Source organism: Vanellus vanellus, assembly GCF_965231255.1.
Source record: "Vanellus vanellus genome assembly, chromosome: 4".
In the NCBI taxonomy this organism is placed as follows: Eukaryota; Metazoa; Chordata; class Aves; order Charadriiformes; family Charadriidae; genus Vanellus; species Vanellus vanellus.
The window spans coordinates 3,963,974-3,980,081 of record NC_138909.1 but is presented as its reverse complement, the minus strand read 5'-3'; the positions used below and the strand labels follow the sequence as shown (position 1 = coordinate 3,980,081).

Sequence of the window (16,108 nt, the reverse complement as noted above, 5' to 3'; positions counted from 1 at the left end):
TCATTTTACAGCTCTTAGGTTGATATCGACTCTAAGTACTGGATATATGAATAATACATAAGGACAATATTAATTCAGAAATAGTAATAAATGGTCGAAATGGGTACTTTAATTAAAGTATAAGGTGAGAAAATAACTGTTTGGCTGCTACCTTAAGGACCGCTATCAAGTATGTCATTTTTGTGAAAGATGTCTTCTTGTGAAAGATACAGTGAATATCTTTCACATCCCTCAGCTTGGGGATTTATTCACGGAATAAATTCTTCTTATATAAAGATGAACTAATTTTCCTAAACTGTCACAGAGTTTCAGCCTTGAGAATTTTAGCTGAAAAATATTTCATATGAGTACATGGCATTTTATTTTTTTTTCTGTTTTCTTCTAGTTTTCCTCCTGTAAAAAAAAAAACCTACTGAAGTGGGACTAAAAAATTCATCCCTTACTAATGAATTGGTTTGCCTTTGCCATTTCCTTGCCTTAACCTCAGAGAAATAGGGATAATGTGTGTATGTGAACCTTCTCTTCTTGCCGGTGTAGCTCCCGTACACTCCTGCACTCCCAGCGCTGCGTTTCTTTTCCTTGTAACATGTTGATTAGGTGTCATATCCGACGGGATCTATTTTTGCTGAGGGCCCAGAATTTGGCGGCAACGTCTGGATTTGTGGTTGGCATGCAAAGTATGTAGTCAGATTGTTTTCTTTTCATGTCGCTTACATGTAGACATGAAACCGAGAGCGCCGATTATGCAATCACACACTTCCCCCCTCCCCCCCTTTTTTTTCTAAGTGAATAACATTCAGTGATAAAGTTGGAAGTGTTGTGCTCTGTTTCCACAGCTGCAGCGAACTGGGAGCAAAGAAAACAATAGCTGCATGTACACATCTGCATTCCAGCTGCTGCCGACTCCCACGTCCTCCTTTATCCTTTTTGCCCTCCCATTTGAGCAGATAAATTGTCTCAATGACAGGAAAGGTTAGTGGGGGATATGCTGCCAGTTTAATAACTTTAAAAAAAAAAAAAAAAAAAAAAAAACAAACAAAGGAATTAGTGTCTGAAAATACTAATTACAACTTAATTTGTGGGGTGATTTAAAATTGAAACTTCTGCTTGAGTTTCATTATATGATTTTTCCCCCCCCCCCCCCCCCCCCCTGCCCTTGCAACCGGGGAGAGTAACGCGGAGGAAGCGCAGATAAAGGTTTGTGTTTCTTTTCTCTCCCAGCTTGGTTCCACCGTTGGTTATTTTCCCTTTAAAGCGAGCTGCGCAGGAGACAAGAGTTTCTTTCCTGCTGTTCACCGAGCTCTGCCTCGCTCCCGGGGTGCCAGTTGCGTCAGCGGGAGCTGGGAAGATAAAAGAGGGTCCATACCCTTGAGATGCAAAATTGATCAGATTATAGAGCCACCAAAAAAAACCAAAAAAAAAAAACAAAAAACCCCCAAACCTCTAGATTTTCTGCCTTGGTTTTCCAGCAGCGGGGTCCGTCGCTGTGCCGGGGCTTCTGAAACGCCGCGAGGATTTTGCTGGAAGTCCCTCCTGAGAAATGTTTATTTTTGTTCATGTAACTCTCGGTGGTATTTCTAGGTGCCGGATGCTAAAAATGCATTCGCAGTATAAGCGATGCAGCGGTGTAAGGGCGTCATTCAAATGACCGAATGTCAGGGCTTGCGTGAGGTCAGAGTTTCCAAATGACTTTGGGGTTGAGTTAATGCGTCGAAATCCAAATGGCGTTTGGTTAACCCAAGGATACCTCGACTCCTGTAGGTCCTTGAAAAAAGGTAATTGGACCAAAACTAACATTATCAGTCCACGAATAAATCGCTACTTTTTTCCTGTTCTTTTCCTGTATTTGATGGAAGAGCCTTAGCTGATTTAAACACACAGAAAGCCCTGCCACCACCCCGAAAAACGGGAAAGCGGGGCAAGATTCAGATTCTTTCCAGTGCAACGTTTGCAGCAGCACTGCCAGAGTGATAAAACAGTAAATAATTGGAGTTAGACTTTGTATGTAAACGCTGGGCTTAGAACTGGATATTTTTCTGCTCTGATTTATAAGCATGTAAAAATTCAAGGAATACAGCTGAAGATGACATGAACGTGGGCATGTCTGCGTGTGAAAACTTCAGGTTTGTTTTACGTGCGCCGACACAGTGAAAGTCTGCAAAGGTTCAGAGCTCACGTTCTGTCTTTACTGTTGCATTTGCGTCTCTGATCCATCTACATTCATAACCCGCCTGTCCCCCCAAAAATCTTAAAGGTACAAGCTAGGAGGTAAAAAGGGTTAAATGTTCGTACAATCCTCGAATGGTTAGAGTTGGAAAGGACCTTAGAGATCGTCCAGTCCCAACCCCCCGCCCCGGGCAGGGACACCTCCCACCAGCCCAGGTTGCCCCAAGCCCTGTCCAACCTGGCCTTGGACACCTCCAGGGATGGGGCAGCCACAACCTGATAGATTCTTAGAGGTTTTTTGCTGGCATACGTTTAACGGTGGCAGAAGACTTGGGCAGAGAAAATGTTCTGAGGGGGCTGTTCAGATTCCCTCGGGCTTCCCTGCCCGCACACCTCCGTTTCTTTCCCAGGGACAGCAGGGAACCTGAAGCAACGACACACAGCCAGGGCTCATCCCAGCGTGTGTTCAGCCAGGTGAATAGTCGGGAACCGGGACTATGGGGACCAGAGGGATCGTGCCTACTTCAGAAAATGGACAGTATTTGCCTCCCTCAAATTTCTTTAAAAAAAAAAAAATTAAAAAAATTAAGCAGCGTTGGTCAGGCTGTGGCACAGTATTCTGTATGTCACTCGCTGCAGCAGAGCTCATCTGAATCCTCCAACCATAACTCATATCCCAGTGAGGCACTGCCTCCATACTCTGGTAATAAATTTTGCTCTTCTTTTTTCTGCACCGAGATTTTCTTCTGTTAGTCGTGCCCCCACCATCTCAGAGGAGAAACTCCCTCGCTATAGTACCATTTGCACATATCAATAAATTTGTTTGACGTCTAATTCAAACCACTGGGACAATATTGTAGATGTGCAAAATCTCTTACCCACAATCTTAAGCAGGTAGAAAAATAGGCAGCGTAAACCAATACATCCTTCCTACCCTTAATTTATATTGTTCAGCAAAAGGGTATGGGTTTTGACAGATCGTGTTCTAATGTAGAAGGCATTTCCTTCACTCCTTGGTGGCGGTCAGAATTTTAACCAGGACAAAATGCTGCACGGCTGACTGGAGAGTTATTTCCATACCTACAGCATCACTCGTGTTCATGGCACAAACTCCAATTGGTTACTTTGGACCTGTTTCAGCCAGCTAACTACCTGGCTGAAATCACATTCTTATTTAAACTATATGTTGAACCGAAGCCTTAGCTGTAACTTTACTTTGGAACCAAGTATCCGGAACTTAGGGCAGAAAAAAAACCCACTTTCTCCCGCGCTGCTACATAGCTCCTCTTTTTGAAAGACAAACTGTGACTTACGTGGCGTAGGCTCAACGCTTCTTCACACTGTCTCCGAGAAGCCTATATTGCCTGAAAACCCAAACTTTTACGCTAGCGTTTAGAAAACATGTCCCATGGACGAGTACACAGTTGCCATAGACCATCAATACTGAAGAACTGTGATTGCTGGAGTTCAGCTAACCCGGTCTGGTCTACAACAGATACCCAAACTCTCTGCCGTAACAAGTGCTGAGATGCCCACTGCCTGCTTTTGCTCTCGTGGAAGCGTGGGAAGGGGAAATTAGCAAAGGCAAGGCTTGTTCTTCCTCTCTAAGTTAGGAAAAGACTGGAAATAAGACGTGAAAATTTAGAAAACATCGGTAAATTTACTTAATACACAATGAGAAAGAAGCGCTGCGGCTGCAGGCGATGGCTTTTGTTGTCTCTGCCCCAGCGTCTCCTCTATCAACCGGCCCCTCTTCCAGCTTTGCTCTCCGATTTTAGTTTTAAAAAGCTTAGCAGATTCGGCGTAAAACGCTTAGTTTTTATGGAAAATATTTCTGCTGCGAGATCATTTTTGCGCGATTCTTTCCTTCCTGTTGGTCCGTGTGTGATCAGGAACTTGGCGTCTCTCTGCCATGCTCTCCGCCGGCCAGTTTGGAGGGCTGAAAGCAGGGGAGCTGCTGGGCAGCTTCTGCTTCCCTCGGGAGCATCTTACAGGGCTCAAAAATGACTTCGAGGTAAATGAGAGTAAACCTGTCTGCCCAAAGTAAGTTTTTTCTGACAATTAGGGTTTGTGGGCTCCACGCTAAAGCCTCTGTCTACTATAAAGAAGTCTTTATTATATCTATTTTCTCTTACTGGTCATCGAGCCCTGCGCCTAATGATTTGGTAGGGGCAAGGGGGAAATTAGGGAGTTTTTTTTCTCCCCGCTACCTTGGACCGCTGAGGACTGGGAACCTCCAAGCAAAAAACGTCATCGATTTCTGTATCCTTTACTCATCTGGAATGGCGGTATTTGGAGCTGTTGTGCTATACAAACAGCTTCAGGTAGGATGTCTACGGCTGTTCTTTAGCAGTCCCTAAACCTGCTTTATGGCCTGGTAGCTTCTTGCCGTATTTTATTATTTTTAACAAGGACATGCTTAATTGTCCCTAACGATCCCTTTAATTAACGTAGCATGCATACCTCAGTGCTATCGCTCTGTTTGCAACTCCTTCTGGCAAATGTGTTTTTTTTTTTTTATTTAAAGTATTCTTTTCTAAGTCCTAGGCTAGGGTTTATTATTTTAAAAATTGAGAAAATTTATTCAACGTATCCTGAGCTATGCAAGCGTAATAAAAATACGTTTCCCACATGTGCTAACTAGAACTGTGCTAGCAAAAGTTCCTGAAATTAGAAACTTCAAACTGTGCTGCTTTGTTAATCTTCAGTGAGCCTTAAAAGAATCTCAGTTTGAAGACAATTCACGCAGTATTTTAAAATTATGAAAGCTTAAAATCAATAGTTTTGGACATGCACATGACCAAATTAGAAACATCCCAGCTTCTTTCTCAGTGCAGAACCCACCCCGAAGTTAAGGGGGAAAACACTGAATAGAAAACTCCTTAGGGAAACTTTTTTTTTTTTTTTTTTTTTTTTTTTTTTTTTTTAAGGAAAGCTGGTTTGGCCTACATATGTTTAAGACTGCAAGAGCACCGGGGGGACGCGAGGCACACTAGGAGAATCTCTTCTGCTCCACAGGCCTGAAGTCCCGCTCTCTGCTTCAGGGGAACGGTAGCGCAAACGTGCAAAGGTTACTGCCGTTGAGCCACTTCTCTACTTCGGTTTGCTCTCCAGATGAGAACCGGGGAACTAATTTAGCTTTATTGAGCATACCAGAAGGGGGAAATTAAGCCTCCAAATGTCAGTGCGTTCCTGGAGCTCAGGATTTACATCCACAAAGGCTCTGAAGGTGCGGTTGACCATTAACAACTTAATGGTCTCTGCACATCCAGGCTGAAGGTAGGAATCATAGAATCATAGAATTGTCTAGGTTGGAAGAGACCCTTGGGATCGTCGAGTCCAACCATCTACCCTACTCTACAAAGTTCTCCCCTACACCATATCCCCCAACACCACATCTAAATGTCTCTTAAACACATCCAGGGATGGTGACTCAACCACCTCCCTGAGCAGTCTATTCCAATGCCTGACCACCCTTTCTGTGAAAAATTCTTTCCTAATGTTCAGTCTAAACCTACCCTGGTGGAGCTTGAAGCCATTCCCTCTTGTTCTGTCATTAATTACCTGTGAGAAGAGACCAGCACCAACCTCTCTACAGTGTCCTTTCAAATAGTTGTAGAGAGTGATGAGGTCTCCCCTCAGCCTCCTCCTCCTCAAACTAAACAGTCCCAGCTCCTTCAACCGCTCTTCAGATGATTTGTCTGCTAGGCCCTTCACCAGCTTTGTTGCCCTCCTCTGCACTCGCTCCAGCACCTCCATATCTCTCTTGTATTGAGGTGCCCAAAACTGGACACAATACTCGAGGTGTGGCCTCACCAGCGCTGAGTAATGTAAAAGCCACTGGCTCAGCTTTGTGTCTTTCTAGATCAAAACAGGAAGGGAAATCATGGTGGAAAGCGGTATCATGAGCTCAGGCTCAGGATGGAGGGCTTATTTGTTTGTTCATTTATTTTCAGAAACCTCTGAAATACTTCTCTGGGCATCCAAGCAGCAAAGGGCCTCTAAAGTCATCAAGATACTCCCTCTGGGAGTCTCTTGCTTTAAAGTTTCCACTACAAACAAGTAAACAAAGCGGTGTAACGGTCAACTAGCGCGAAACAGCTGCCTTGGCTGGAGCAGTTATCACAGTGTTTTTAGTGTAAACATCTGAACAACTTCCCTCTTAGTAAAATAGAAGTAAGAGTAGAAATAGCACAAAGAGCCCTCCCCGTGTAGAGAGGATAAATTAATTTTCAGTTATTAGCTGAACCTTTCACATAAGTTTTACTTAGTTCCTGGCTCCGCGAATTTTGCGTTCCAGGTATCTAACAGAGGCAAACGTGATCTAGAAACTCGGAGGGGTCGGGAGCAAGAGAGCACATCAAGTGCACGTCAAGTGTTCACAAGTCTGGAACCAGATACTTTACACGGAATATTATCACTCTATTGCCTTTATGTAAATACTGTCCATTAAAGGTCAGAGTCTAAAAAAAACTATAAAACTAGATTCTGTGGCCTGTCAGCATTTGCTTATATTTAACTGTTTACTGGCGTTGTAATTATCATAATGAATTCCAGAGTGTTCATCATCATAACTTGCTTTCTGCATTTGGGATTAAATTCAACCAATTTATTCTAAAGAATTAGCTAGTCTTGCGGCGGAAAGCGATGAAATCTGTAGAAAGTATTTCACAGACATTTCGTGGGCTGACGAGTTTATCTTCTAGAGAACTCCCCCTAAATCAGCATCTGCCTCTTATTTCCTTGAAGTTTTGCCTTGTTCAGGTTTTTTCCTTCCCTCGCACCGTATAAATACAGTTTCAAAACAGTGATGTTGAGACACCTTTCCTATTGCTATTTATGCCGTTTACTTCCATATCATAACTGTCTTTTGCTCAGATTACTTTGTTTTCCCACGAATGATCCGCAAGTCCTTTGAAAACAAAATACTTTCACCGAAAAAGTAATATTGGCACATAATGGATCAATTAGGAAGGCGTGCGGCACAGAGAAGTGAAACAATTCTTGACCAGTTTTGTAACAGCGAAGAATATTCTGATGATGAGAGGCTGATATTTCTTTGAAACGTTCCTATAGTTGAAATATTTTTACTTAAATTCGGTTGTTTTGCAGATCCCTTTTTACATATATGAATATAAAGAAGCGTATCCGTTTGGACGTGTGTATATATGTGTATTCAGAAGCACAGCTATGCCGTAAATAGCATGCTTCGTAGCACGCATATGGGGAACACACCAAAGTTTTATGAAAAAACAGACAGCGGCGGCGAACTGAAGCGGGCCCGCGACACGTAGCCAGCGTATTGAACGACTTACCCAGGGGACCGCTGAAATAAAAGACGTTGCTGTATGCCAGACTATTTTACTAATAAGAATACGTATAACTGAGACTAATTCTCGATTTTTTTAAATTTTTTTTTTTTTGGTTCGGTGCTTGTCAGATTAACAGCGGGGGAATTTCACGCTCGGATATGTAACCCTGGGGCATAGGTGTTGTTTATTAATTCTTTATGAGAATTAACTTTGTATGAATATCATGCTCTCTCTCCGTAGGCTTTGTCAAGAGGCACGTTGCTTTGCAATGTGTCGCAAATCCTGTTGCCCCTTCCCCCCAGGAGAAGGGTGGAAGGATCTCTGATACAGCAACACGGCTTTTTTTAGAGAAAATCCTGACTTCCAGCAAAATGAGCTTATCGGGGGAGAAACTGTCCGCCTGGGATTGGGGGCTGATCTCAAGATAGAGGCGGCTCTCAAGGTTTAGGAAAGCAGAAGCTATTTACTAAATTAGCAGGGTGGGGGGCAGGACTTTTTCGGTTGGATCAAATACAGGGAATTTACTGCAAGAGTTGAAGAAGGCAGAGGGAAGAGAAGGGGCAGGGAATGAAATGTCTTGTGACCATAGTTCCCGTAGTTTCTGCGTGCGTGCCGTTTCTTCTGCAAAAGCAAAGCGTGGATCCCAGAAACCCGTAATTCTGAGAGTATCCGCTAACTCCCGCGGCATCTCCTGTGTCGGCACCGGCTTGTGAGCGTGGGGACAGTTGGGTGGCGGGGCTCCAGGTCCACAAACTGGCGACAGGAACAATGCTCGGAAGAAGCGCCGGAGAGAGAAAGCAAAGCAGCGGCGCTGCAGCGCGCCGGGTACCGGCTAGCTTCAGGCAGAGGCGTGCAACACCCAGAGCTTCTGCAATAAATTAGTTGGAGTAGAGCTTCTGGTTCTGTGGAAATAAGTTTGAGAATGAAATGGGAGTTATACAGTTATTACAGATTGGCAGGCACTGAAGACATCTATGGTGCCTTCTAAGATCTTGGCCAGGAAGACATCGTATAAAAGCAGACTTCGAGTTATTTATGGACAGGCAGAGCCTCGTGTTTTTAATTTTCGAGATAGCTCAGGAGGCCCATCAGCTTGGCAATGCTAGCAGAATGTGTCAGGAAGTCCCAACTCCTACTACCAGAAATGAATAAAAAAGTGTTTTGGGGGAAGATTCACAGTATTGGTGGACCTCGCTGTCCTATTCATGACTGAGAATTTCATCTATTCTCACACTTGGGGAGAAGTCTTCTTTGGTTTACGACGTGCTGTAACGTTTTATTTTTTAGTGTCAAACTGGTATAAACAGATTTGTCCTTGATTTTTGATACTACTGCCCATGCTGAATTCATTTTCTAATCATATGGAGGCCATATGTATTCTTTACACATAGACTGTATGGCACTGAAGAATTTATTGTCCTATCCTTTAAATATACTGCTGTTACGTGCTCAAAATCCAGCATATTTATATGTCGTAGATATGTTTACCACTAGGAAATTATGAGGCATTCTAAAAATTGTATCTATCCACGTAATCTTCTATAATCGTTGTTAAATAGGGACATGTGAAAGCTTTCTGTGGAGGAGAAAAAAAAGTACCTCTAAATATCTGTTCTCCTGTGTGAGTAGGTATTTTGACTAGCTCAGTTCATGGAGGGAAACTTTTCATCGAACGGTTTAAGGGGAAGACAGAAAACCACTGCTGAACACGAGATCCAGGGATGAAATTATCGTTTCCTTTCGAGCAATCGCTCATAAACCTCTTTCGCTGGAACGGCGTGTGCATCTCTCTGAGTTTTGGCCAGGATACTTGCTTTTCACGCATGCTTACGCCTCTTACTCAGGAGATAAATGCCGGAGCGTGGGACTGTAGGTGTTCCATCACGTGCGCGACGATGACTGACTGGGTTGCTGTAATATTGGTAATATCTCTGCTAAGTCATGGCCCGTATGCGTCTCGCATGATGGATGACCGTAATACAGAAGGGATGCCGGAAAGGTCCGCAGTTTTGACTGCTGGCTTTAAAATAGTCGTGCCCAAATAATGGTTCATGGGCCACTGAGATCCTTTGACGTTGCTCACAGCTACAAGGAAATTAAAACATTACGGATGAGGCCAGCAGGGAGAGAAGTGTGTGATGCTGCTGTGGCCTGTTTCTTGTTCGGTATTGTTGCCCACTGGCCGAAGGAGGGGGTGAAACCGCTCTTAAACCCTTGTGAAGCGGAACAGATGCCGGTCTCCTGTTTCAGCAGATTTAATAGCATGACCTCGCTAGTTTTTGACGTAGGCACTTCAAAATATTTCCAGAGAAAACTGCTGAGTGCATAGGAATGTTTTCCGTCACAGTTATGCGTGTGGGTGTCCGTGCTGAGCGTTTCTTTCCCCCCCCCCGCCTGATGACCGTCTCCTCCCTTCCCCCAGGTACCAGATACACACCGGCCTCCAGCACTCCATTATACGGCCAACCCAACCCAACTGCTTACCTCTGGATAACGTCACGCTACCTCAGAAGCTGAAGGAGGTCGGTTACTCAACGCACATGGTTGGCAAGTGGCACTTGGGGTTTTACCGCAGAGAATGCATGCCCACGCAGAGAGGGTTCGACACTTTCTTCGGCTCGCTCTTGGGCAGCGGCGACTATTACACTCACTTCAAATGTGACAGCCCTGGGATATGCGGCTACGACCTCTACGAGAACGACAACGCGGCTTGGGATCATGACAACGGCATCTACTCGACGCAGATGTACACACAAAAAGTGCAACAAATCTTAGCTTCTCATAACCCTCGGAAACCTATATTCTTATATATCGCTTACCAAGCTGTTCACTCGCCTCTTCAGGCGCCGGGCAAGTATTTTGAACATTATCGGTCGATAAATAACATCAACAGGCGAAGATACGCTGCGATGCTAGCTTGTTTGGACGAAGCCATAAACAACGTAACCCTTGCTTTAAAGAAGTATGGTTACTACGAGAATAGCATTATCATCTATTCTTCAGATAACGGTGGGCAGCCAATGGCCGGAGGAAGTAACTGGCCTCTCCGAGGAAGCAAAGGGACCTACTGGGAAGGAGGCATCCGTGCTGTTGGGTTTGTCCATAGCCCCCTTCTGAAAAACAAAGGGTCTGTGTGTAAGGAGCTTGTGCACATCACAGACTGGTTCCCCACTCTGATCACGCTGGCAGAAGGGCAGATCGACGAAGATATCCAGCTGGATGGCTACGATATATGGGAAACCATTAGCGAAGGTAGACGTTCTCCACGGGTGGATATCCTACACAACATTGACCCGATTTACACCAAAGCCAAAAATGGGTCCTGGGCAGCTGGCTATGGGATCTGGAACACGGCGATTCAGTCCGCCATCAGAGTGAATCATTGGAAACTACTGACGGGAAATCCGGGATATAGCGACTGGGTACCTCCACAGGCCTTCAGTAACGCGGGCCCCAACCGCTGGCACAATGAACGCGTTTCATGGTCAGCTGGCAAAACAGTGTGGCTTTTCAACATAACCGCCGATCCGTATGAACGAGTGGACCTCTCCGCGAGGTATCCAGATGTGGTGAAGCAGTTGTTGCGGAGGCTTTCACAGTTCAATAAGACTGCGGTTCCCGTTCGATACCCACCTAAGGACCCTCGGAGTAACCCGAAGCTGAACGGAGGAGTCTGGGGCCCGTGGTTTAAAGAGGACGAAAAGAAAAAGAAATCAGATAAAAGCAAAAGTGCGAACAAGCAAAAGAAAAACAAGAACAAGAAAAAAGCAAATCGGAAAAAAGGGCAATCGTTACATTGCCGTTCACGTCTTGCTGGTGGATAGACTCTAAGCACGCTCTTTTACCAAGTCTAAGTCAGCTTGGCCCAAACTTCTTGAACTTCTGACGGAATATACTAGAAATTCTAGCTCTGCACTATGGACAAAAGTTGTCATCTTTTAATTTTTTCTCTGACTTCACCAGCACAAGATATCCCAACACTCTGCCTTGAGTGCACGTAAACGTCCACATGACAAACTTTCTCCTCTACAGGATGAATGGTGCTCACCTATCACAGCTACATTCCCGAGGACACCGGCGGTAACACCTAATTTCGGTAAACTTATTTTTGATAGACAAATAGCGATTCCTTGCCTAAATTAGTTGGAATATTTGGAGAGTATGGAGATGTTAATGCCAGATGTTCTCAAACCGACAGATGATTCATGGACAGAAAGGAAAAACAAAACTTGAGAACCTCTGTGGGTCAGAAAGTGTTAGTCACCAGCCTATGACGTTTTTTGATACAACGCAGCAAAAACATGAACCCGTCAGAGTAGCTTTTGAGAGGTGCTGGGGAGGGGGGCATGATAGGAGGAAAGCTGCTTTGAATTAGATTTTGTCTGTCTTACATAAATCAGAAATATTTTTAAAGTTTCCTAGATGTGCTAAGCTCCCCCCTTTTGCAGTAAAAGCAGAAGGTTGTTATTCAACACCCATGAACAGCTAGCACACGCCGTGCGTAATTTATTATAGGCGTAGACAAAAAACACATCACCAAAGTGAATGTAATATTTAAACACTTTAAGAGAACTATACAACAATATGTAAACGACATAATTTATTTTACAGCACAATACTTACTTCTCCTCCGTTAAAACTTTAATTACTGGGTGATGCAAGCTACCCCTTTGGGTGCTAGGGTCGGTTGGGGGAGGGGGGGGGGAGGAGGGGGGAGTGTTCCTTTGATTTTTAATTTTATTTCCACTCTATCATTCAGAGTTTTATTTAACAGATCCGTATCCTCAGAGTACTGTAAAACAAGAGAATACTGTATACACTGCTAGGATGAGGAAGGAGAATGATTCAGGTGCATCGTTTCATTATGTATTTGCCTCCAATTATTTTGAATGTAACAAAGTGATTATTTAATTTAGTAGTCACGTGACTATTGATCAGTTTCTGTACAGAAGCTAGGCCATCTTTATGTTTGGGGGGGAAATTCTACTTTAAACCTTTTATTTATGTATCTATTAAAATAGTTTATTTTTATGGCATTCATAAAAGTAGTCTGCCTCTTTTTTGCATCAAAGATATCAATTCTGACCTCGTTTATTTTAAATGAACTCAGTAAGCTTTTTTTATTGCCATTATTTTTGCTGCAGGGGTGATTTTATGACATTTCGCTTCTGAAATAGAATTTCTTCTTCCAATACGTATGTAATTTGAGACAAGGCTCAAACTTTGCCCTTTTCCAAGGTGGCTGCATGAATGATTAATGGAGGTACTGACTGCATATTCTTGGTGATCTGTGATAACTGGTACAATACATACGCCCATTTAAGTTTCAAGATGAATTATGTTCAGTAAAATTGATGATTCATCTGTTAAATAGCTATAGCATATTTTGGTAAAATTCAAAATAAGCATGCTGTTCACCTACCTCTCGCTTGACTCAGAAATCCCATTTATATAAATGGGTTACAGTTGAAAAATTAAACATTCGTAAAATCAGTGCACGCTAAAATCTGAATCATGTCCAACGCTCCAACACCCCCTGACCTTTTTTGAAAAGAAACTAATTGCAGACACATACTGCTCAAACCTAGTAAATTGCATATTTGCAGCTCTAAAGCAGAATAAAGCCGTCATTAACGAACAATTAGAAACAAGTGAGTCATGTTTTAGCGTTACTTTTGTAATGAATATACCGGGGAGAAGACAGAAATGGACTTCTTGGGTAGTTACCTATAAATAATAATTATAAAAGGATGATGTGTATCTGCATAAGTGTTTAATACTGTCACTGTTATTTTTCATGTTGTGGACTAATTAATTTTCTTAGAAATCTGTCTAGCTTTACTTAAGATCCAGACTATTCAATGAGTAATCAGGAACTGAAATGTTCTCTTAATTTCTCACCTTTTTTTTAAATGTACCCTTGATGTCCTTAAAAGAAGTGATAATAACGTCTTGAGATATTATACTGCAAAATGTGATGGATACAGTTCATGTCTTTGAGAAAATATACATCTCTTTTTGTCTTTAAGAAAAAGTGAGACTTTTAAAATTTAGTCTGGATCAGCTATCGATACAAACTGGACAAATGTAGAAACGATGACTTTTTTATTATGTACCTTTTGTAGTTTGGGAAGGAATCTGCATTTCAGCAATAAGCGTTGGGAGAGAGGCGAAGGGAGCGGGAACTGATTCTGAAACTTTATACTGTCTCGTTCACAACTTAGCACGTAAATCGTGATGTTTATGTTTGAAATACCCCTGTGTTGCACACGGAGTTCAGCATTAGAAAGGAAGAGTAACGTTTCTGACTCTCCAAGGTCATTTAAAAAAGGCCAAAATTAGATGTGCAAGCTAAACTATACACGAAGAAGGACTAAGATATTTTAATTTATTTTGGCATCATAGAAACAAGGCGCTGTAATAAAGCGTTATCCTCATAGAATCATTGATCGCCCTTTTGCCGTGAAAGTTTTATGATTACTTTGGCTTTTATTGGACTGACGCAACCAGAGAGCATTATTCCCTGACAACATTTTATTCTGTAATTATTTATATCTGTTCTCTCGCAGGCAAAATGGGAGTCCTTGAAAGTAATTGGCGCAAAGCGGAACCGTGGATCCGTTCCTGCGTGCCTGTAAATTAAATAAATGTGCCACAAGAGCAAGCGTTTGTAGAGTACGCAATGGGAGAACGTTTTCTAAGGCTGCACTGGCTCTTAGTTAGGCTGATGCCCTTGAAATAGGTACTCCAGTCCGGCATAGGGCAGAGGTTGGATTTAGAGTGAGCGAGAAGATACCCACAATTTGGAAGCCTTCCTGAATCCTTTGCTGAAAAGATCCCGATGTGAAAACACCGTGTTGCAGTTTTCCTGTCTGCTTTCACACAATACTTCTTTTTTTTCACTCCAGCGATACGATGGTCTCTAGTTTTTGGTGATGCCGTATAGCTCTCGAACCTGACTTTCTGTTTACAGAGTCGTTAGGTAGTTCATCCGCTCTCGCAGAAGGATTTCACAGGTTATTTATGTCTCAGAATGTGTTACGTGCCCAATCTGGGGGAAGGTATGAGAGGTAAACACTGCAGACAGTTCAAGACAAGGCGACTAGCCTTACTGGAACCACAGTCCTGTCCTCTGCGGGAAACCCTACAGCCCTCCTAATTGCTGGGCAGACATAGCGAGGGAGTTACGGCTTTACTTTGGGCTGATGTATTGGTGCAAAGGCATTCTTGAAAACCAAGTGGCATTTGGTCAAAGTCAGTAACTGGTCTCTCTGCCCACATTTTTAAGAGATCTAGGAGAAGACTGGGTGGGGGGAGGAAAGGCAGGGAGAATTTACCTATTATTTTTAAGTTGTTTCAAGCCTTCTGTTCGCCACACGCTGTATGGGTACAAGAAAGAGGGAAGTCTGATAGTAACGCTCTGCTCTGCTCTTAGCGCCATCCACACCTCTCGGAGGACCAGCCTGAGCAGGGACACAGTATTTCTTCCTTGTCCCTGTATTGTGGCTAGCTGTGACCCTGGATCATCTTTTCTGTACCAAGACAACCTGAAGAATGAGAAGGCTAACTGCAGGGAAGAGAGGAAGAAAGAAAAACTTGAGAAAGGGAAAGAAAAACTTGAGAACAGAAAAAAAAAAGAGCCCCAACAAACCAGATGTGAGGAAGCTCTGACTTCTGATCTGTGCTCCCTGAACGTAGTATGTCACGCCAAATTGCTTTTTAAAATGTTGCAACTGTGAAAAATATTTGTGTTGTCCTTTTCAGGTTTTCTAAATTTATTCTAAAGCTCTTTGAATGACTTTTCTAATAGGTAGATAATTTTATCATGTTAACTTATTGTTGTTGTTGTTGTTGTTGCGTCGTTGTTATTTAGTTTGACATAAAGTTGGAGGCAGAACGCTGTCCTGGCTGCAGACAAAGGCCAGCGAAGGAAGCGCCGAGAATGGTACGTACATCTAAAACGGCAATCTTTGCGTATGGGACATGTTGTAAGATGTGAGGGGAAAGTCCATGCGGTTGTGGAGCTCCATCATGGAATACGAGTAACTAATGGAGTCATTAGTGTCTGAAGACATCCAGAAGGTTCCGCTATCTGCTGGGACGTCAGGCTTTCTGGAAAGTGAATTAGGCCATTAAACCCAGCAGCTTTCTCCTTCTCCTTGGAAGTAATGGGTGCTGATTGGATTTCGAGCTGATGAAAGAGCACTCATGTTTCCATCCGTGCAGGATTGACAGGTAATGGGTTATCTGAGGTATCGTCCAGACAACACTCAAACTCAGGGGTTTGTGATCCCGCTGCACAGAACGAGCTGCTTTTTCTTTCTCTGTGTTTCACCCACTGCACGTTCAGCGGCCAACAATCGCGCTTTTACACAGCTATCCGCGTTTCCAAAGTTGCCTTTTGTAAAGAGCGTTAGCTTTCTGCAACAGAAAGTGAGACAGCAGCAAAAGGTAGAACATAGTGGGTCAGGTACTGGGCTGCAGCATCTAGGGAGTAAACTAGGAACGGGCTTGCTGTTAAAATTTCTTTCATTTGAAGGACTTTCAGATTTGGATGATGGTAAAGAATAAGAGTGGTTTCCACTATGCAATTAGCCGAACGAAATGAGTATGTCTGAATTCTCCTTAAA

At 43.2% G+C, this 16,108-nt stretch overlaps 1 protein-coding gene across 1 annotated transcript in view; it reads left to right on the top strand.

The window, feature by feature from the left end:
• ARSJ (arylsulfatase family member J) overlaps positions 1-12,117 on the top strand; it is a gene marked incomplete at its 5' end in the record, with an annotated part of 43,798 nt that extends 31,681 nt beyond the window's left edge. Inside the window, one exon of the mRNA XM_082482909.1 lies at positions 9,901-12,117. Within this exon, the coding sequence (XP_082339035.1) occupies positions 9,901-11,302 (1,402 nt within the window). The 3' untranslated portion in view covers positions 11,303-12,117. The remainder of the gene's footprint in view (positions 1-9,900) is intronic.
• Between the last annotated feature and the right edge of the window lie 3,991 nt (positions 12,118-16,108).